The 23,148-nt window shown below is 38.3% G+C and overlaps 1 protein-coding gene across 6 annotated transcripts in view; it reads right to left on the bottom strand.

The window, feature by feature from the left end:
* Positions 1-5,388: 5,388 nt before the first annotated feature.
* FGD4 (FYVE, RhoGEF and PH domain containing 4) overlaps positions 5,389-23,148 on the bottom strand; it is a 96,321-nt gene continuing 78,561 nt past the window's right edge. For all 6 annotated transcript variants that reach the window (XM_068142147.1, XM_068142149.1, XM_068142152.1 and 3 more), the window contains exons 7-17: positions 21,534-21,690; positions 20,318-20,456; positions 19,565-19,623; positions 18,789-18,935; positions 17,233-17,405; positions 16,198-16,228; positions 15,944-16,039; positions 15,422-15,547; positions 12,929-13,069; positions 11,469-11,609; positions 5,389-11,303 (exon numbers count right to left, since the gene is read on the bottom strand). In XM_068142147.1, coding sequence (XP_067998248.1) covers positions 11,046-11,303; positions 11,469-11,609; positions 12,929-13,069; positions 15,422-15,547; positions 15,944-16,039; positions 16,198-16,228; positions 17,233-17,405; positions 18,789-18,935; positions 19,565-19,623; positions 20,318-20,456; positions 21,534-21,690 — 1,468 coding nt within the window. In that variant the 3' untranslated portion in view covers positions 5,389-11,045. The remainder of the gene's footprint in view (positions 11,304-11,468; positions 11,610-12,928; positions 13,070-15,421; positions 15,548-15,943; positions 16,040-16,197; positions 16,229-17,232; positions 17,406-18,788; positions 18,936-19,564; positions 19,624-20,317; positions 20,457-21,533; positions 21,691-23,148) is intronic.

Genomic DNA, 23,148 nt, shown 5'->3' with positions numbered 1-23,148 from the left:
GAAATCCCTTGACATAAATAATCTTTCTTTTGGATGTTCTAGACATATTTCCCACAGTTCACATTTCTAAACCTTGCTCTTTTTTTCCCCCAGAAGAAACAGAAAACAGAGGTTTCCAGTCCATAGTCCAGGGATTCTGCTGTGCTGGCAAAGTGAGCACTTCAGCTGACTGTAAGGTGGTCACAGCCCTGATAGGAATCCTTACATTATGTGTTACCTGTGCTGAGACCCAGCCTCTAACAAAATAATCTTGGGGCAGGGGTGCAACTTTCCTGGACAGTATGATGAACTAAGATTCTCTCACTCTAGCCACAGGGAAGTTATTTACCTAAATTCATTTAATATTTGAAGCATCATGGTTCTCAGAAATCCATGGTAGCAGAACGGAAAGGAGATTTCAGGAAAGGGGCAAGGCTCAGAGCTCAAGAGCCACAGGGCAAACATCAGTCAAAGATTGTAAGTCAGTAACAAAGCCTGAGCACTCTGGTGTAAGACAAGGGTTTCTGACGGCCAATTGAGGTAAAAGCTTTGGCTAAAGATGAAAAGAAGCTCTGTATCTATCTGGAAATCAAAACGAACTCTTAGTTAGCATTCAGCTGATACAACACAGCTAGAAAGGAAAAGAAAAAAATAATTAAAAAACCCTTACTCCAACCAAACCTTATCCTAATCAAACCTTGCTGGTATTCAGGAGGAACTGAGCTTGTATCTTCTACTTTTGGATCTGGTATTTGGAAAAAAAGAAAAAAAGCTATCTCCTGTGGTCTTTTAAAGACAGACTAGCAGGAGCATTTTTAATCTTGTGTAATACACATTTTCTTGTGCATGCTGCTCTTTATATTATGATTGGTACAATTTTAAGTTCAAATTTGAACTGTAGCAATCATACATAGAATCATAGAATCAGTAAGGTTGGAAAAGACCTCAAAGATCATCCAAGTCCAACCTGTCACCACAGACCTGTGTCCAGTACTGTGTCAGGTACTGTGTCCAGTTCTGGGCCCCTCAGTTTAGGAAGGATGTTGACTTGCTGGAACGAGTCCAGAGAAGGGCAACAAAGTTGGTGAGGGGTCTGGAACACAAGCCCTATGAGGAAAGACTGAGGGAGCTGGGATTGCTTAGCCTGGAGAAGAGGAGACTCAGGGGTGACCTTATTGCTCTCTACAACTACCTGAAGGGAGGTTGTAGACAGGCGGATGTTGGTCTCTTCTCCCAGGCGGCCAGTACCAGAACAAGAGGACACAGTCTCAGGCTGCACCAGGGGAGGTTTAGGATGGGTGTTACGAAGAAGTTCTATACAGAAAGAGTGATTGCCCATTGGAATGGGCTGCCCAAGGAGGTGGTGGAGTCACCATCATTGGAGGTTTTCAGGAGAAGACTTGATGGGGTGCTTGGTGCCATGGGTTAGTTGTTTAGGTGGGTTGGATTGGTTGATGGTTTGGACGTGATGATCTTGAAGGTCTCTTCCAACCTGCTTTGGTTTATTCCAAATAAAGGTTTATTCTAAATACCTCATGACCAAACCATGGCACCAAGTGCGCCGTCCAATCCCTTTTCGAACACCTCCAGGGATGGTGACTCCACCACCTCCCTGGGCAGCCCATTCCAATGGCTAACAACTCTCTCTGTGAAGAACTTTCTCCTCACCTCGAGCCTAAACTTCCCCTGGCACAGTTTGAGACTGTGTCCTCTTGTTCTGGTGCTGGTTGCCTGGGAGAAGAGACCAACCCCCACCTGGCTGCAACCTCCCTTCATGTAGTTGTAGAGAGCAGTAAGGTCTCTCCTGAGCCGCCTCTTCTCCAGGCTAAACAATCCCAGCTCCCTTAGCCTCTCCTTGTAGGGCTTGTGCTTGAGACCTCTCATTATTCACAAAACCACAACACAGCCTCTGTACAAGGCTAATGGATACATCAAGTGTATCTGTTCTGAAGGGTTTTTTTTTTAGTTCAGGTCAGGGTTGCATTTCTGGAGTGGACACTTGATGTCTTACCCATAATGCTTTACTTAACATCACATCTTAGAGTCTTTTCACATAAAACAGAACTTGCAAAATGCACTTCAGCCACTAAGAACATTCAGCTTAGTGCTGATCTGCAACTGAATTCCAAAATACAACATTAAGTGAGGTTGGTCTATTGTAAATGCTGTGTCCCAAAGCCCTGAGCTAAAAGATTTTAATTTCTTCTTGCAAGCCAAGATATAGATGAGTAAGGCAGAGCAGGTAAAGCAGGTAGTTCTACATAGCTAGGCAATAAGTCTAAACAGCTTTATGGTAGAAACCTTATCTTCTTCCATTGTAGGGCCAGTCATTTAATTTCATGTTGTTCTGTAGCAATCAGAGTCTAAAACCAATTTTGCTGAAGCAGAGACCCTTAGAATTCAGAAAAATTAGTTTGGCATACTATGTTGAAACATGTTCAAAAGAGACCCACATTAATGCAGCCTGACTTTAGAACTCAAGCTCACAAAGATACAAGTTCAGTGGCCAATGGACCCAAGAAAAAAGCTCATTTCCTCATGTTCCCCATGCAAGAGTGCTGCTGCCTGAGTCTAAGACAGAAGGAAGGGGCAGAAGAGAACATGAGGCTATAAGAGGCCAAACAGAGGGTAGTCTTAGGAGTAGAATCCAGGATAATTTCTGTTTCTTGAACCATAAGCTATTTTAATATTGCAAATGTAAAAACCAAATCTATAAACCTCTGGAACCTTCAAGTGAAGTAGGATGGTAGTCACTAAAACTAATGTCAAGATGTTTGGGGATCTAGAAATACATCTGCAGCCCACTAAACCCTACCCTGGATCCTCAGCTAAGGCTTTATTCCATAGGGAGATGCTTGTGACAGAAGCAGAGATGTCATTCATTTAGCATACAAAAATACTGAGATTTGGTGGTTGAAATTCTTAATGAACTATTGTTGTAAGATCCTGATGGAGTATATGTAAGTTCTGACTGGTGATAAGAATCATTAAAACCCAAAACCCCAAAATCACAAACAAACCAAAACCCAACAGCTACAGAGTGTGTAGCTAACAACTGGAAAACCTGCCTGCATATGTGATGGATTCTTTATAACTTAAGACTCACAATCAGGGAAAATAATTTGAAAAATATGCTGTATCAGAAAGAACAGTGTGAGACAGAGAGCAGATAACACATCCTGCTCATGACACCAGAGCATAATGTTTCTGAGACAGAAACTAGTAACACAGACACAGGGTAAACCTCAAGCAAATAATCTGAGCTGCATGTATCTTGATATACCACATAAACCAGGTCTGAGGAGGCTTAATACTATAGCTGCCCAGTGCACAGGGCCAAGGAGGCAGAAGAAAAGCAGCTTCAAGACAAACAGTCACAAACATAAGGATCCCTCCACTTAGTCCCTCCATTTGTCATTAAAGAATGACAGGACCCTCCAGAGAAATTTCTTTAAAGCAAACAATCTCCAAGTATTGTGTTTACCAAGAACAGGCATGACATGTCTCTCCTGTCAGGAAGCTCTTACAATGCCAAGAACAATTCTGTGGTAATGAGGCAGTATTAGTCATGCTCTTAGGGAGAGTCAGAGGAGATAACACCTACCACTTACTTACCAGCCCCATACTTGATGGGTTCCTGGACAATGTCCTACCAAGTAGAAACATCAGTGCTCATTAAACCTGTTGCTATAAGAGAATTAAGTAGGAGCTGTGATTATGGATTTCCTGTAGTTGGAGTTTTCTAATTGTGCACATTTTAGGATAAATGCTATTTATTTGGTCTCCATGCAGAACCACTGCATTGTGTTTAACAAGGAAAATGATGGGTTTGGAACAGCATTAATCACAGGGGGGGAAAAAGTAATTTTAAAATTAGTGGGGAAAAGTATACCATAGAATCAACCAGGTTGGAAAAGACCTCAGAGATCAAGTCCAACCTACTACCTAATACCTAACACCTCATGACTAGTAAACCATGGCTCCAGATGCCACATCCAAATCCTTTTTTGAACATCTCCAGAGACAGGGACTCCACCAGCTCCCTGGACAGCACATTCCAATGGCCAATTACTTGTGGCCAATGGCTTGCTTTAGGCAGAGGACCCAGGGCATCCTGTTAATGCTGAAGACTTGCTGAGCCCTGCAGACTCAGGCAGGGCAAGGAGGCTCCCGCACCCTCCAGCCCTGCCATGGTCCAGCTCTAAGGCTGAAGCAGGAATCATTACTTTCTGTGGTTCATCAGTACTTATTTAAAATACTAATTTGTTTATTGAGTTTGCAAAGAGAAGTAGAAACTAACAAAATTATTGGACGCAACTCCTTCCACACAGGAACTAACAATACAGTAAATTTCCGCATCTATTCCGGGAGAAGTCTCTTCTGCAACAGTGTGCCCCTCTGCAGCAGAATAAGAGAAAAAATATCAGATGCAATCAAAACAGGTTTACTATGTAACAGGCAATGGAAACTGGAGAAAACCTCAAACGGTTTTGTCTGTAAACGACACTTCTATAAACTGTGTGTGTAACAAAATTGCCTGTGTTTAGGATTATAATCCAGCTAATTACTTGTCTTTGCAGCACCACTAATTCTTTACACAACAGATTACACTGAGCACCTGCTGAGTATTTTGTTTCATCTTTTTGTTCAGAGCAGTGCTGGCGCAATAGCAAGAAAGATTTGGGGCTACACTGAGCACATTCTTTTATGCATTTTTCTATGAGGCTGGCAATGTAGAAGCTCATAAAATACTCTCCTAATGTCCTGGGCACATGAGAGAACATTATTATTCCCATTATAGAAATCTGGATCTAAACTGTGAAGGATTGAAGAAACATCTTTTATATTCCCAGCCTAAGATGTCATAGCATTATATACAGTTCTTTATATTTCAGTATTTCGGTATCACTAAGGTTGGAAGAGACCTCAAAGATCATTGAGTCCAACCTGTCATCACAGCCCTCATAACTAGAGTAAGGAGGCCACTACTGCCCACTGCAGGCTTGAACTCATGACCTTCCCATTAAAAGTCTTACGTGTTACCAACTGAGCCACATCCTGGCCAGAATATATCTCCCACTGACTTGGTACTTGTTGAGTACCCAGGGCCTCAGCAAATTAGGCACCAGTGTGCTTGGTCCTTGCAGTCACACATGCAATTGAAAACAAGAAGCAGTAGAAGTAAGCAGTAGATGGGGAAGAAAAATAAGGGGAAAAAAGTCAACCAGCAATACCTATTTTACTTATTTAATGATGCTTTTATTTTACAGGATACAAATTTCTTTTTAGGTACTCAACAGGAATTAAAGTGCTTAATTTTTACAATTCTCCACCCACCTTGTGACCAAATATACATATATTACAGGAAATATATACAAGATCTGAATTTATTTTTTTTTTTTACATTCATATATTTCTTGACCATAAAAATGGCCACTTACATTTGCACAACTTACAACAGCATTTATACTTCACCTTTTTAGTATTCTTCACTTTATTGCAAAACCAGAACAGATTTACACCTCTTCCCAATATTACTACTGTTTTTTTTAAAGAAGTGTTTTCACAATTAAACCCAGAAATGTTTCCATAATTAAGGGAATTTAATATATACCCTACAAATCTAATGGCAAACATTACAGCTGATCCAGCTCCCACTAAAATTAGTGCATTAACCTGCCTTGAGGGCTGCAGAATAGAAAATATGCTAATAGAAAACCCCAATAATTCTACTGCAAGCTGTTCCCTATATGCAACACATTTTCTTCTCTCTTAAAAATAGCAGGGCACATACATGCAAAAAAAGCTTTGACACAGTTCACCCTTTTCCGAATGTTTTCGCCACCAGTAGTTAACCTGCAAGGATGAACTATAAACTGAAGTAGGCTGCTGCTATGAAGTGGCTAAAACCATGTTTTACTCAATCTCCTTGAAAATTTTAGTAGAGGGAAAAACCACATTCTGCATTCATTTGTGCTAAGAAGAGGAAGGGGTGAAAGCAAAATGCCATAGTTGAGTCTAGGAAGAAATTTAATCACAAGATTTAAAAGGAAGTAGAACAAATGCCTTACTGAACTCTCTGTGTGTGCTGGGTTTTATTGGTTTGTTGGTTTGTTTGTTTAAAGTTTTTTATTTATTTTGTTGCTTGGGGGTTTTGTTTTGTTTTCAATTAGGCTGAAATAGTAAACATGCCACAAAAGCAGATCTACTGCTGTCAATTTTTTTCTTCTGAAAAGCATATTCATCACAGTCACTATACATCATAGTTTGAATGCAGCACAGCATATTTTGTTGTAAAATACTGTTTGAAAACAGGTCATCTGAGTAATAGTCTCAAATATATAAATACATATATATATATACATATACACACACATGCATATGCATATGTGTATATATACACACCCATATACAATCATTAAGTTAATGTTATGTTCTGTTAAAGGAAAAGGATATAGGGAACAATCTGACTAGCAGATTAAAACTCCTATCCAAGGAACACAGTTTACCACAGTCCCACGGGTCAGAACCAGCTAGGCAAATTCCTCACACCAACACAGCCACACACTGGAGGAAATAACCATATCACCATGTATTTCATTTCAGATTACAAAGAAAAGCACACCACAGACTGAGAACGATGACCATATTACCAATGGATTTATCTTAAGGATAGTCAATTCACCCCTGCATCATTTACTTCCAACAGAAACTCATCTGAAGTTCATCTGAGGACTGTGATTCCAGATGAGACATAGTAAGTCAGCAGCTCTCAAAGTGGTGAAATCTTGGTTTTCTACAACTGTTTTTATATAATAAGGCAGATTCTACATGAATTTAAACCTCTGAAGGTGTAACAGCTGCAGCAGGTCTATGCTAGATTACACTAGCTAAAGATCTCTAAATAGACTTATGGACAAAGCTCCTTTTTTATTGCTTAGAATTATATCTACAGGGAATGTTTACTTCTTTCCTGAAAGCCTTTCCTGCAGCAAAAGGAACCACTAACCTTTGTTCATTTTATTTAATCTTGTTTAGACATGAAAAGTGGACCAGTTTTTATACTAGCTGTGTGATATATACGTAGGTTTTAAATGCCCCAAACCAACAAACCCCGAAGAACCTGTCAAGTTTTTCCACATCTCCCCAGCTTATTTTTATATATATATATATATATATTTGTTTAATAAAGTTATTTTCCTGACTCCACTTCGAACTTCTTTAGAGCATAGTTCTGTAACCATCTAGAATTTACTCAAGTGGTAGTGTATTTATTCTACATTTCACCAGTGCCTTGGCTTCATCCATAATTTAAACATATGAAGAATAAAAATCCTCTTTTCTATTAAAGGGACTTAGAATCTTTGAGGATATTTATAAAGCACTTTGAGATGGTTTTGCGTTAAAAGGTGCCACTCTATATCAGATGCATTTTAAGCGGTTCAATGGTTTACTCTAAATAGAAGATAATGTTCTGTGTTCTTAATATCTACTTTGCACATAAAAATTAAATACATTTTGGAATAAGCAAAGCTAGTCAGTGTAAAGGGATCTGAAAGTACTAGATGCTAAAGATTTTACAGCAGCTTGTCAACCAAGCAAGAGTACCTGATATCAGAAAACCATTTTTAGTGGATCTGGAGGGATGGTGCAGACATGCAGACACCACACTATTTTTCCATGACAGAGGAACAATATTAATTTGTTATGAAAGCATATTAATATGTTCCAAACATATTAACAATAACATTAATCCTTTGTTCTGGTTGAACACAGGTAAAACTGCAAAAAAATAACTTTTCATCTGCTTTATATTGCACAGAAGACCGATCACTTTTAAAGTGAGAAATGGGCATTTCTTGAACACAAGAATCGCAAAGCTTAAATAATTCAGCAGTAGTTCAGCAGAGCCATTCACATACATTCATGTATTATGAATGAATGCTCGGTTTATCCTTACACACACAGTTTTATGCTACTAAATTGAATGCCTTGGTGGGTTGTGTTGTTTTGTTTAACAGTTGAAGTCATGACTGTTTTAGTCATGATGCTTAAGCCTCAGCAGTTGCTACTTTGAATTTGTTCCTCTGCGGTCATATTTTACAGTTCATAGTACTGGCTGCTGTAGGAGGGCTTGTCTGTGGATAATGAAGTCAAACAGCATGCATGGTTAAATCTAGAAGCAACTTCCCCATCTTCTGACCTCCTTTAATGTTGCTGGTACATGACTTTCCTACAAAATACTCACAGAACCATGCCAAAACATTCTCACTCAGAACAACTCTGACCAAGCAATTGATTATGAGAATATGATACAGGTTTCATTAAAGTATATAATATATTCTGTACTATATAAACTTAAGTGGCTGAGAGCAATCATGAGGCTAACATCTCAATAAATAACTCCCAATGCTAACCTCATTTCAAATAGATCATGCCCAAATGCAGGGCTTCGTCTAGGAGATGCTGAAATCATTCAAGTATCTTCAGATACTCAATACCACTATAACCATAAAGCAGTCCAGAAGTTGCTGCTTCTAAACATTCCCCTCATGATTTAGCTGGAATATGTCTCCTACTTGGCTCAGAATTAAGTTTGCAGGAGCTTAGAAAATACACCACCTGATTACAATCATATCATCGTATTATTTTCAGAATAGCTCTGTCCATCTTATCTGGAGACTCCTTTAAGGCAAATTCTCCCCTTACAATCAAAACTGGAATGTGGGAAACAATGTTTTTATACATTAGGATGTACTTATATGATCCTCCAGATCCCACAATTGCACTTGAGACTCTCTTCAAATATGCCCTCTTTCAGGACATGATAATGAAAGAAAGGTAGCCACAAAGAGAGGTTCTTGCTTACCCGAATGTTCCCCTATCCCTCACCAAGACATACACAAGACAACACGTACTGGTTAGGGGGACCCAGACAAAAATTTGATAGCACTGACCAACATGAATTGAAATGGGCTTCAGCTGCCCATAAATAAAGATGAAGTAGAAGTAACTTAAAATCTCTTAGGGAATTCCAGAAGAGCTTGCACATGAAATAAAAGTAATTGAGCAGTCAAGGAGTAATTCAGAAATAACACGCACAAAGTAATTTGTAGAGTTAGTTATCTACAGTGCCATGTCCCAATGATTACTAACACTAGTTTAAAACTTTGAAGTGTAAAGGCTATGGTAGATTTTGGATTTGTGCAGGTGAGAGCATAATCCAGCCACTAAGTTGTGTGACATTCTTCTTACCAAAGAAGAACAGAACCTACATACTCGTCTATGCTTGACACTAAAAACAGAGGTTACTTTAACAATACTTTGTTAAATGCTAAATGAGGTGGGGGGATATTCCTTAAAGTGTTGCAGGAAAGGTGAGAATGGGAGTTCAGTGAATACTTTGCCTAGAAGTATCATCATAAAAACCTGACAATTTAAATCTGCCCTTGTGTTACTAACAAAACTGGACTTGAACTTGACCTTTTCAGCCTGACATGATTTAAAATACAGATTGAGGTTATATTGAGAGGTAAGACTCCTGGATGTTCTTATGATTAAGTTGATTGTAGAAGCTACATATTTATCCTTCCTTTGAGGGGTCAAAAAAGGAAAGATAGCCATGATTTTAATTGTCTATTTGATAGTCAATCACTACCTCTGAATTTGCCATATACAAGGATGTTACTGAAAAAAATATTTAGGGAGGTCATTTGCCTGTCTCTATAAAAATAGAATAGAATAGAATAAACCAGGTTGGAAGAGAGGTTCATAAGTGATTTAACACTGTAGAGGAAACAAGTCTTTATTTTGATAAGCTGAATGCAAGTGACATCAGTCAATGCAACTTGAAATTTGCAGGCTCAGACCTCATGCTGGATTTGTGTAAAGCAGACTCCACTTTACAACAACAATCCTTGAAGATCATTGTCATAAATAAGCATTACAGTATCTAATCTTCTCAAAAATTAAAGGATTTAAATTCAAAATGTTATTTTGTTCCAGTAGCCATAATAGCAAACCCACAGATTGCCAGAAGATCGCTAGAATCTGTTGCTTTTCCAAACCACGTACTGCATTTTAGTAATCAACTACTGCACTCTTAAAGATAGCAGGGATAGGACACTGGGAAAAAAAAAATTGACTACTCTTTCAAACACAACTGGAACTTACTTGTCCATTGCATGCCATTTATATTACTGCTTGGTTTTTTTTAATGCCTAAAAATCCCATGATCAATAAATGTCAGCTATTAAAACAAATCACTGAACAGTTATTTGTTCATTTAGGACTGTGTTTAATTTCAAATAGAAAACATGCTTTTAAAATAAATTACTCGCTAAGAGGAACCCAGTAGCGTGAAATCAAAGCAAAAAAATCAAGTATCATACATTTTTAACACTGTACATATATATTGTTTTCTTGGATTTTAGGTATTCATTTCTAGATTGGAAAACCATTATATGGTGTTTGTTTGGTAAATTGAAAGTTTAAAAGCCAATATAACTGTGAAAGCAATTTGCAGTAATTAGAAAGAGACAGGTGAACACGACTTATGTACAGATCTGTGGAATTCCATCTATAAACTACATCCATTAAACCAAACTGTCCCTGCGTAATTCACAACAGATATATTTTGGCAATGTGGAGGTATATCTTTTATCTTGTTGCAAGTCTTAACGTGTAAGTAGGAAGCTTCAATATTTGCATTCTTAAGTAGCAAACAATAACTGAAGAGCAACTGGATTAAAAAGAAAAGTTGCATCACAATAAACAAGTAATACAGTAACGTTAGTAAGCATTTTGAACAGCATTCACATTTGTTCAGAAGTCTCTGAAATGGACCTGTACATCACTTTTTATTGACAGAACATAAATATAAGAAATAGATCCCTAAAAGACCAGAATTTTTTCCCAAACATAAAGTGCTAAGAAGTGTATGGTAGTAAGAAGGTTTGTTTACGTTGTTTTGTTTGTTTCTCTTGATTGAGTAAAGAAAGGTTAACACAAAGGTTAACCACAAATTCAGATGAAACATCTTTTTAAATATCAGATGTTCTTGAGCTTCAGCATTCAGATGTTTTAGAAGATTCAGGTTGCTCTTCTAAATTCCCTTGCAGTTCATTTTGACATTCTGGTGTCTCACCTTTGACAGCTAAATGGATAACTTTTAGCCATTTCTGTTTCAGTTCTTCATTGTCTGCAGCAAAGCTGTGCACAGACTTAGACTGGGTCAGTTTGAAGCTGTGTGGGAGGTCAGCACTTCTTGGAGTGTCATCAACTGTATAGCCCAGAAGTGGAATTGTAGCTAGAGCTTTAACATCCTAAAAAGAAGAAGCTCTTGATTAAGAACAGCCAACTAATCTCCCCACTACTACTCATTTACTGTGCACTTAGTCCTTTCCTTCACCCCCAAGCTATTTGACTTGTCCTTTGCAGATGGCAGTGACAATAATGACTAAAATCTTTTCCATTTTCTCTGTACATACCTGTGGAGCACCATACATGTACAGTACAAGAGCTTCCTGTTTAGGTATGACACACCATGCTTTCTGCCAGGGCTTTGATTTTTCCATGTACTGAAGAAAGCTACATATGACACTGTTTCCAGAGACTTCTGCAGATTCAATCTAGGAGACAGTATAAAGCATTAAAAAGAAAGACTATAATATACAGCATGCAAATGGACATTTCTGAGACTGTATAGCTGCTTCAGCTACCTTTAAAAAAAGCCACCATGCCAAGACACAGCAGTCTCTTGACTGTAAGCTAAGCTAGTGGAGTTCTTTGCTCCTTACTCTTTCTCATTTAAGAGTGTAGGCCAGGCAACATAGATTAAGACCAGTACACAGAATTACAACCTGAATCTATTTTTTTGCCTTATCTTTAATTTTATATTTAGCTCAAAGATCAGTCCTTCTCTGCTACATCCCAAGGAAATACATATTTTGACAAATTTACAGTATCACAATATCTCAAAGGTTGGAAAAGACCTTGAGGATCATCAAGTCCAACCTGTCACTACAGACCTCATGTCTAAACCGTGGCACCAAGTGCCACGTCCAATCCCCTTTTGAACACCTCCGGGGATGGTGACTCCACCACCTCCCCAGGCAGCACATTCCAATGACGAATGACTCTCTTGGTGAAGAACTTTCTCCTCACCTCGAGCCTAAACTTCCCCTGTCACAGTTTGAGACTGTGTCCTCTTGTTCTGGTGCTGGTTGCCTGGGAGAAGAGACCAACCCCATCCTGGCTACAACCACCTTTCAGGTAGTTGTAGAGAGCAATGAGGTCACCCCTGAGCCTCTTCTTTTCCAGGCTAAACGCAAAATTACTTTTGGGGGATTTAAGATATGGTGACGATTAATTGAAGCTTTGTGATGTTTGCTTTTCTCTTGATCATTAGAGAAACATGGTTCTCTGTTGTCTCACTGAGTCCCTGAATTTTTAGATGTCAAAAGCTGAGAGGAACTTGATGACTTAAAGGTATACACTGATAAAAAAGTGTCTCAGACTCCTGAATAGCAGAACTCTCTCTCATTCTTCTCACCTCCATCCCTAGTTCTTTCAGTTTGGGTATATGTTGTCAAGATAGCAGTGGGTTTTATTACTACAACAGCCTAAGTTCAAAAGAAGCAAAGTACATCTTTAAAAGGAAAGGCAATGTTTTATCACATTAGCTGACATAATCAGAAAGAAGCAAATGAATTCTAAGGTCCCCCCTTTAAAAAACAATCTGGGTTTGACATGATGATCTTGAAGGTCTCTTCCAATCTGATTTATTCTATTTTAAGATGAATGCTGAAAACTTAAATCTATTGGGTGGGATGAAATTTGGTCCACATGCTTCTCAAACAGAAAATAGCACTGCAAGAATACTACCATTTTTCATGATGAGCTAAAACTGCTTGCAGCTATGCACATATAGTAGTTTTTAATTACATACCTCCAAGATGCCTTTCTTCTTCTTTTCTTCACTGTCTGTACAACCAATTATAACATGATAGCAATCCTTACAGACTTTGTTCAATTTATTGCCATCATATTCAAGATGTGCCTTGTAATCAGAACATTTCCAGCAAACCACCTTAGAAACAAAAAAGAAAAGAGACATAGAAATTGTAAGCATTTATACAATTTTATGGAAACAGAATTGAATTTAAAAATAGCCTGATTTTATCTACTTAGTAATATATTGTTTAGTTATATCACAGAATCACAGAATTAACCAGGTTGGAAAAGACCCTCAGAGATCATCAAGTCCAATCTATTACCTAATATCTAACACCACATGACAACTAAACCATGGCACCAAGTGCCACATCCCATCTTCTGTTGAACACCTCCAGCGACTCCACCACCTCCCTGGGCAGCACATTCCAATGGCCAATTACTCTGTGAAGAACTTTCTCCTCAGCTCAAGCCTAAACTTCCCCTGGCACAGTTTGAAACTGTGTCCTCTTGTTCTGACACTGGTTTCCTGGGAGAAGAGACCAACCCCCACCTGTCTACAACCTCTCTTCAGGTAATTGTAGAGAGCAATAAGGTCTCCTGAGCCTCCTCTTCTCCAGGCTAAACAATCCCAGCTCACTCAGCCTCTGCCCATAGGGCTTGTGCTCAAGATATCTCACCAGCCTCATTGCCCTTCTCTGGACACATTCAAGTATCTCCATATAGAACAAGAAAGATAATGCCTTTGTGACATGTCAATTGTAACTTAATTGAAAATAATGATTTTCCAAATTTGTGCCATTGCTTCTTAACTAGAAGTGAACTTTACTATTTGCCTGGTGTAACTCTGTACTGTGCATAAAATCACATTAGGCTTTCAATTCTATTTGTAGGACAAAGTTAGGAATATAACCGGAATACAGCACAAACCTTGCAATCCCAAAAAGATACAACTGCCATTGTGTTTTCTACATAACCTCAAAAATGTACAAACGAGAGGTACTCTTGCTGATTAAAGAAGAGTTTTTTAAATCAGAAATGGCTCATTTTTAACCTGACAATGAATATGAAATCTACAGGTTTAGAAATTGTTCAGCATCACTCAGAATAAATAAACCAATACCACACTGCTCTTCCTTTTTACTGTATCTATAAAGTGAGAGGCAAGAGAGATCTGGGAGAAGGTCGTTTTCTGTTTTCCACAAAGAATATTTCCGCAGAAATATTCTTTCAGGTGAAAAAGATGCCCTGAATTAAAACCAAAACCAACTAAACAAAAAACATGAACCCCCCCAAAAAGTGAAAAAAGTGTAGTTATTTCAAGAAAGAGAGGTAGACAAATTTACTTGAACCACTCAAACAACTGAGCAACATTTTTTGTGGGCTAATCTAGATCACTACCTTCAACTAGTATCTCTAGAAAATACTAGTTAAAGTATTCCCAATTAATCATTGCTGAAAGACACCACCACTGACCCAAATTCATTCCAAAGTAAAAATGTTTTAACATTAAAAGCAAGGAGATGTGATGAAACTACAATACAGGGAAGTAGTTAGGAGTCTAAACAAAAGGAACAATAGAAAGGAAGGGTGTAATCTTAAAGCAGTCTTAAAACAGAATGGTCATGGGAACAAAAAATCCCAAACCCAGATGAGGCTGTGTGATCAGTAATTCAGAGATTCTGAAAAAGTCTCTACTGCCCTGCAAAGCACTAAAGTAGTGCTGTGAATACAGTATGACACACAAAAACGTGACAAAAACCACACAGTATAACCGAGGCAAATTAAAATTGGCCTTCCACTACCATCTGCTGGAGAAATGCAGAACTGCTGCATGGCAAGAAAAGTAAGTACAGTATGCTCATCTTTTATTAGAGAGTTCTGAAAACTCTCAAGTCATGCCACTATCTCATAGTCACTTCAAAGTGGCATACGATGCCTTGGCACCATTCATGGAAAGCGGCAGTCACGCTCCCCATTCTATTCTTCTCTCACCAAATGGTTTGCACATGTTCACAGTCAGACACTGAACCCAACTGGGAACATCTCCAAGATAACCCAATGAAAAACTGCAGGGCTTCATCACCATCCTGCAAAGAGGAGAGAGGAGGTAGCAGAATGCGAAAAGGAAGCAGCCAGTGTTATCCCCAGCAGGGATAACATTGGGTTATGCCAGTCTAATATGGTCTTGAAACTGTTAAGATGAGTTGAGGCCACTCCAGAGTAACAGTATGTACATATTATGTCTAGGGGCTCAGGACATTTATACACAACTGCATGTCTTCCACTGTTGCAAATTACTTCCGAATACCATGCCAGCTAAAGCAGATAGAGGATCCTTTGTTCTATGGCATACACAGATTTCCCTCTTAGCCACAAACACAGCAACAAACCACAGTGTAACAAGCAGCCAGCAGAAGTCAAGCAGGTGCTTAGATGCATTCCCAAACCTCCTGGCCAGCTACAGCAGCTAGGGTTTTGTACTTACATGTCCACATGCTCGGCAGTGATGCCTCCTCCTTGTCAGTGCATTAAAGGGCTCCTTGCATTTCATGCACATGGTTACTTCATTGTCTCGTATCCAGCGAGGTGCTCTCTTCCCAAGCTCAGCATTCTGAAGAGGGGCAGAGGGTGAATAAAAATAGCCAGCATAAAAAGTTATGCAGTACTTAAAATAGAGAAAATAATTATTGTCTTCCTCTAGAAAGGAAATGGTGAAACAGCTCCAGATGTATTTCAAAATCTATACAAGAAATAACAAAGAACCCAGTCAAAAATCATCATGCATTACTGAAAGGGCACTCTGTTAAGCAGGGGGGTGGGGGGAGGATGGCTTTTTTTATAAGATTTGGCATTATGAAGGAAAACAACTACCAAGAAGATGATTGCTTTGTAATTTCACTGCCATAAGAATGAGGAGATTGAAAACAAAGATTCTGCCAAACCTTTTCCAGTTACTGAAAGACAACATGGGTACTAAGAAGGTAATAAAGGAAAACCAGCAACTTACTGAAACTTCAACAGGTGTATCTTCATATTCTTTAGCAATAGCATTTCTGAAAGTTTCATTCCTCTGGTGAAAAGCTTCTATAGTATTCTGAAGTGCCTAAGGAAACAGTGGAGAAACTCCTCAATCACACTACTTTTAAAATAGACTCTCCATTCTGACCGGCTATTGATTAGCGGAGAAAAGCTGAAGCTAGAAAAGATTACTTTTTTGATTGAGTGAAAAAGTGTTTAGAAAAAGAATATAAATTAATTTACCTTTATCCATTCTTCTTTATCTTGTTCAGAACTAAAAGAAATATTTGACATATTAGTCCAAAACTAGTTCAGGAATCATTATCCCACTGCCAACAACTTGCAAAAGCCAAGATTCTAAAGTGATTTTCAAGAATTTAAATGTAAACAATGCTAACTGTTAGCTATCCAATTTAGAAGGAGAAAACCCCACGAGCCCACAAAACACTAAAAAAAACCCCACCAAAAACACAGAACTGAAACAGGAAAAAAAACAAACAAAAACACAAACAGAAAACAACACCAGCAGCAAACAATAAAACAAACAAACAAAAATACCCACCCCAAAACAAAAAACCCAGAACCATAATTTTAGGCTTCACAATTTTGCAACCGTCCCTGGATATATTCAAGGTGAGGCTCAACAGTGTTCTGGGCAACCTGATGTAGTTGAGGATGCCCCTGCTTACTGCAGAGTGGTTTGGACTAGATGACCTTTGGAGGCCCCATCCAACCCAAATCATTCTATGATATGCCCTGAGGTAAGCAGACTCATTTCTACCAAGGTGACTCAGGTACCAGAGACAGCAGCTCTGCCCAGACATCAACACACTCAGTGTCCCAGAACACTCAAGTCAGACAGGTTGCCTTTGCATGGGTTAGGTACATGGCTTTCAGTTTTCCAGCCAGCACAATCACAGCTGTCTTAGGTATTTCTGTACTATATGTTAGAGATACATCTTCTATTCCAAGAGGTTCTTGGACTGACAGCTTATGATTTTGGCAGCCTAGATTATTTTTTAAACACTGATATTGCCCAAGGAGGTGGTGGAACCACCATCCCTGGAGGTGTTCAAGAGGGGACTGGACATGGCACTTGGTGCCATGGTTTAGCCATGAGGTCTGTGGTGACAGGTTGGACTTGATGATCTTTGAGGCCTCTTCCAACCTTGGTGATTCTGTGATTAAGATGAAGCCCAGCCTTCTCAATATCTTTTAGTCTGCTCTGTTGTATGTGTCTATTCAACCCGTCAAAACCTAAATAAAAAGATGACTTACCTGGCCTGCAACTCCAGCGTTCGCTCTTTTCCAGACACTTGAAAGGTGTGTGGATATTCTTCATTATGAGTTTCTATTATCTTCATACCATCTATGCCAACCCTGGTTCGAACTGAGAACTTTGATCCTACCAGGCTGAATTTGGGGACGCAGTAGAGCAACATGTTGTTAAACTGGTGGATAAACATACACATGGCTTTGCATTAACAAAAATGCAGACATGGCCACTGTTTCTACTGAGAGCTGGGCAGTGTCTCAGAGCTAGACTTTGTGGTGAAGAAAGCAGGTTCGTTCTTGCTCAGTTAATATACAAGACAACCAAAGCTCTAGGGCAAGACATCTTGTTTTCCTTACTTCTTTAGAAATAAGACTAAAGGACAGCTTCACTGAATATGAGAATAATTGCTCTGCATATGCAGCTGTCTCCATAGCATTTATTATTAACTATAGTCAGACTGGATATTTTACACTGGTCAGAGTGAGTATTTTACACTTTTGTTAGGAAAACACTCTCATGCCCCAGTTATGAAAGACCTACTCTAAAATGCAGAGCAAGAACTCTTCTCTTGAGTGTATACATTTATATTTTCCCTGTACCAAAATCACATGGGTTTATAGACATTGTAACTAGCATTATTTGAGGATATTATTTATCTCCTCTCCAAGACAGAAGAACATTTCTTAGAGCTTTTATTCACTGAAAACCTCAGTATGACAGGAATAAAAATCATACATCAGCAGGACAAAGATATACTCTGTTTAAAGTTCTAATCTTTAATAATGCTTAAATGTCTAAAGCCCGAGTCTTCAAGTACAGTTATTAAATCAGTTCTACAGTTTGATTTTCTCATTTCCCCCCTCATTTTTCTCAAAATTAATTATTGAAAAAAGAAACTCACTTCAGTTAAATCCTATTTCACTGAAATCTTGTCTAGTCTGTATCACTGATACAGCACATTTGAACTTGTCACCTCTCATATGACCAGCACATAATTTTAATCAGCAGTCTAGCCTCATTTGAGGTCTTACTATTCAAGGACATCTTTTGTTTGAAAGATAGATAAGCAGGAGTTGTGCCTTAACCTGTTACTGGTCTTTATTGACCAGAAGACATGCAATGCTTATAAGCAAAGGGAAGCAATGAACTATATCAAACCTTTTCCAAGGGATTTGTGAGGGAGCATGGCTATAGTTCATTGGTTCCAAGACAAGATGCAGGCACCTGACAAGTGGATGGCCTGGCATGATAACAACAACCTCCCACAGGATCACAAGACAGTCTGGGTACCCCAACACACACCAATCAGGACTGAAATACTAAGCTTCTGCATTTCAGTTTCATGAGAATGTCAAAGTTCTCATGCTCTAGGACCTGCTTCCATATGAATTGCTAGCCATTTGTTCCATTTATTTAAAACCACGTATTCTGTTCTAAATGGTGTATGTTTAGTGGAAAGACATTCACAACAAGCAGAAGAAGATTTCCCACTCTCTTTGGTAGTTCAAGCCTAGAAAGGTACACAGCCACTGCTGCAAATACAGGCCACCATACTTACCAGGAAAAGATACCGCTCTTGGGCAGAGGTATTGCGAGCAGCAAGTTTCAGGATCTGTCCTTCTTTTATCAGTTCATTTGAAGGGTTCACTATGTCTTCCTCTTCCCCCAGCATCTCGTATATCTCTAACAATTTCTTTAGATTCTCCTTTACAGTGAAAATAGTTACAAAACTCATTCATTAAAAGAACAAAGCATGTTTATTGAAACTAAGGGAGTTTGTGTAAGTCTGGAGATTGTTAGCTTTGAAAAACACAAAGAAAGAAAACCCCAACCCCTATATGCAGTGTGTGTCTTCAACCATACAGAGTGATTCATTTAGCTGTACAGTGACAGGTACTTTTAGAAATGTTATCTCTGGTAATTTGAAAAATGCAGTTACATATACAGCCTGCATTATTTCTTGTCCAAAATATCTCACTACATAATGAAGTACTTATCACGTCAGCCCAGTAAAGGTAGAGAAACAGTAAATACTCTTTATAAACATTATCCTTCCACTAATGGAAACAAATTAAACAAGGTTATGAGTCCAGTGTAGTGTCAGCTGCTTGAGCCACTCTGTCCTATCTTACAAGTGACAGAATTAGGTGCAATGCCAAATTTTCTCTACCATTCCCAGGAGCTGTATAAATGCATTAAGGAGAAGCAATCACTCAGACACAGGAAACCCATTTTTTGCCATTTTAGGGAAGGTTTGCAATTCATACTCCTGTCTTCACCAAATATTCCAATATAATACATTAAAAAATGAAGAGGAAAACAAGGATGATTTACCATTTTTCTTATTGCACTATTAGAGTGACTTGCTGCAGTGGATATAATTTCCAGGGATTCTAGATGAAAGAAAAAGAAAAAAAGTAAAATGAAAAAGCTTCATTTCCACCTAATTATGTAAAGTAAACAGTGAAACACTTCTGAAAATTTATCTGGCAAAGTAATTATGAACAATCTGTGAAAATATCTTGAACTGTTCTTGTGTAAAGACAGAAAGGAGTAAGTTAAAAACATTGGCTGCTTTTTCTGTGGCTGCTTAAAAATGCAAGAATGAGCCTACCTCCACTTCTTTTTTTTTTTTTTTTCAATAAATAACAAATATACATTCCAAATGGGCATAAAGCAAATCAAAATGCCAACACCACAAACCAACAAAAAAAACCCCTCAAAACGCAACGACGAAACAAGAAAAAAACAAAAGCAAACAAACAAAAAGCCACAAAGGAAAACCACCACAACTACCAATCATCAGCAAAGAAATCAAAACTTGTGCAATAGTCTAAAACTCAAGCAAAACTAATGTGCTCAACTAGGTGAGTACTAAAGGCTTTACAGTTTTTGTATTAACTTCATCTATTAAAATAGATTCTTTTTTTCCCCAAAGAATCCTACGACTCCACTGAAGAAATTCTAGAATTCTTTTGAGAGGGACTTTACTTCTTCACTGTATTTCTCCTGAAAAATATCTTCAGTTTACACTACCCTCTTACAACTATCTTATTTCAGCTATTTCAATTACTAGAAGATATTTACTTTCAGCATCTTTCCAGTCTAGGGAATCCTGAGGCAATTTCCTTAGGTAGTCCTTTAGAAGCATCTCGTAGCGTGGAATGCGTTGTACTGGTTCTAGCATGTGATGTTGCAATGTCAAATTTCCACACACTTTTTCCTTCTAAAAAATTGTAAACATATTTCAATGTAGCAGGCAAAAATGTTATTATGATACAGTGAAATAAAAATTATGACTGATGAAACATAAATCATGTATTCTGAAGCATGCATGATAGACCTTCTGGAAGAAATTAAAACTACTCTACAAATCCAAATAATTTGAAGTTCTTTCCTGAAAGCAATTGTAAAAACTTTCCCAAGTATCCAATTCATAAATAAAAATCCTACCAAAAATAATCTTTCAAACTCCAATGTATTTCAAATGAGGTTTGTAATAACTCAGGAGAATTCCTATTGAATTAAGAAGAACAGTTCACGATCGTGTATTAGAAAAAGCCACTTGCATGGGTACAAAGGTCTGTTCTACCCATCTAAGGGAATGTTTTCTCTGAGCTTCATTCATCATGTAAATTAGGCAATGTTTTAAGATGCATATTCATTTCCATAATCTTAGATGTATTTAAATTATTACATGCAAATGCACATAGCTGCCTTCTGTGGATTAAAATCAAAAGACTCTACAGAACAGCAATGTTTAAGTATAAATACCTTACTCTGTTTCCAGATGTTTAGTCTGCAGTAGGAAGACACATACCTGCCAAACCTACAGGGAGCACTAGAGGGTATAAAAAGCAGCTTTGCAAAGAATGGTGCACTGCTTGACCGTTAAGCCTTTTGTGGCTCAGTGTTTAGAATTATATAACTAACTTCCAAAGCCTGGTGCTCTGCATAACGGCACTACTTGTGAGCCAACAGTACTTATGGATTCAATACAAGGATCTACAGCTGCACTGATAAGTCACTTAATCCTAAACCAGTATTCTCTGTGTATCTACTGTATTGTTTTAGTCTTCTCATGTATCAGCCTTTCTACTTTAGTCTGCTATGCTGCACTGAAAAGTCTGGATTTGTATGTGTGTTTGTGCCCAAGTGGAGGGCAAAGAAGAAACAGAATGTGTGAGGCAGATACAAACAAGCCTTAGTTCTAAGAATTTTGGTATTTGATTTTCTCTTTAATCTTTTTTTTTAACCTATGTATTTTCATATGTGTTTGTATCTATGTTATTCTTCCCATTACCTGGATGTCTTGAATAATGAACTTGAATTGAGGTGACCGTTCAGTCCACGTTTTCACCAGCTCCATTGCGTTATCAAAATTCTTCACATATTCTCCATACATCTTGAGGAAAGGAGCTAACTTTTGCAGAATATCTCCAATTCTGGGGGTGGCAGTCCTGCAAAGCAAGAGGGTGAAATCTCAGAGCAAACAGGAAAGGAAAAAAAAAAAAAAAAGTCACACAAGGTTATAAAGCTATTTGAAGAGTTTAATAGAGAATCCTTGTGTTTGGGATTGCCTCATAGGGAGTTCCAATGTAACCATAGAAAATGGCCAGAATTCACACAGAGCGCTGGATCCTCTTTGATGATGTATTATAGGTTATGCAGAGCCCTAAAGAAATAATGTAATGAAAAACTTGAAAGGTGCTGTTTACAAAATATGGCCTAATTTATTTCATTTGCAGCTCCTTAAAATTACATTATCTCCTCTTCTGAACCCTACCATTCTGTGATTCTTTCAACCATGCTTTACCATCTAAATACCTAATCTGTGGTTTTGTTTGAGGACTGTTTTGTTTGAAGACTAAATCCATACTGTATAGTTTTCCTTCTGTACCTTATAAAATACATGTATTTACAACTTATGATTATTTATCTAAAAAAAACCCAACCATGTGAAGTAGAGAGAATCCCTTAGATTCCAGTATTTTGTGAGAAATTCCTAACACATCTGTCTGAATTACTGATAATATCTTCAAGTAAAACAGAATGTTGAAAAACAACTGACAGAAAGGCTGCCTCCATGTGTACAAAGTGGACTGGCATACATGCATCTCCAAGAACTACAAGAGAAAACGTTTCACATTTCATTTTCAAGGACAGATTTGGAAACTCAGTATCTCTAGATCTTTAAGAGTCTGAAATCAGTGTTGTGGTAGTGGTCCAAAGTGAACTAATTTACCACAATTACTTTGGCAAATCACTCCAACATACCAATTCTCCCGGAGAAAAGCTGTGTGGCAGGGACAAGTTATTTGAACAGTGAATATTGCCAAGACTGGCAAAGGTTGGTCAAGCTCCAGCTGCTTCCAGAAGGTACCCGTGTAAAATCTGGCAGATGCCTGACCTACCGTTAGGCCTGGCAACTACAGAAGGGTAGAAGGGTCAAAAAATAGGACCTCACATTGTAAAATAGGTACAGAAACACCTCATGTTTCTGTGTTATCAAACCACAATGGTATTCACCTTTACATACCAAAAACTCTAATATTAAATAGGTAACATAAATCATGACTTGTGGCATTGCATTCAAAACTGCCGTCACAGCAAGAGAACTAAGCACTGGTCTGTCAAATCACAGCACAGCAAAGGCGACTGCAGAACAGCAGTTTTCTCTTCCCACGTACAAGCTAACAGGCATTCAACAAAACTGAAAGTTGTCTTTTTAGAGCAGAACAAATCATGGGAGTAGGTCAGCTCTGCAACTGATAGATCCAAACATTTTGTTGAAAGCGTGAAAACTTCTTTAACAACCTGTCCCCCATCCTGCCCCAGAAGCTATCATGCACTGCTCTTATATCCTTCCCTAGGTATCTCCTTTTGGTCATCCTCAGGTACAAAAGAGAGAGTTAGAT

Source organism: Melanerpes formicivorus, unplaced genomic scaffold, assembly GCF_026170545.1.
Source record: "Melanerpes formicivorus ecotype bairdi unplaced genomic scaffold, bMelFor1.0.p_v2 SCAF_8, whole genome shotgun sequence".
Taxonomy (NCBI): Eukaryota; Metazoa; Chordata; class Aves; order Piciformes; family Picidae; genus Melanerpes; species Melanerpes formicivorus.
This window is presented reverse-complemented; position numbering and strand designations above follow the sequence as displayed.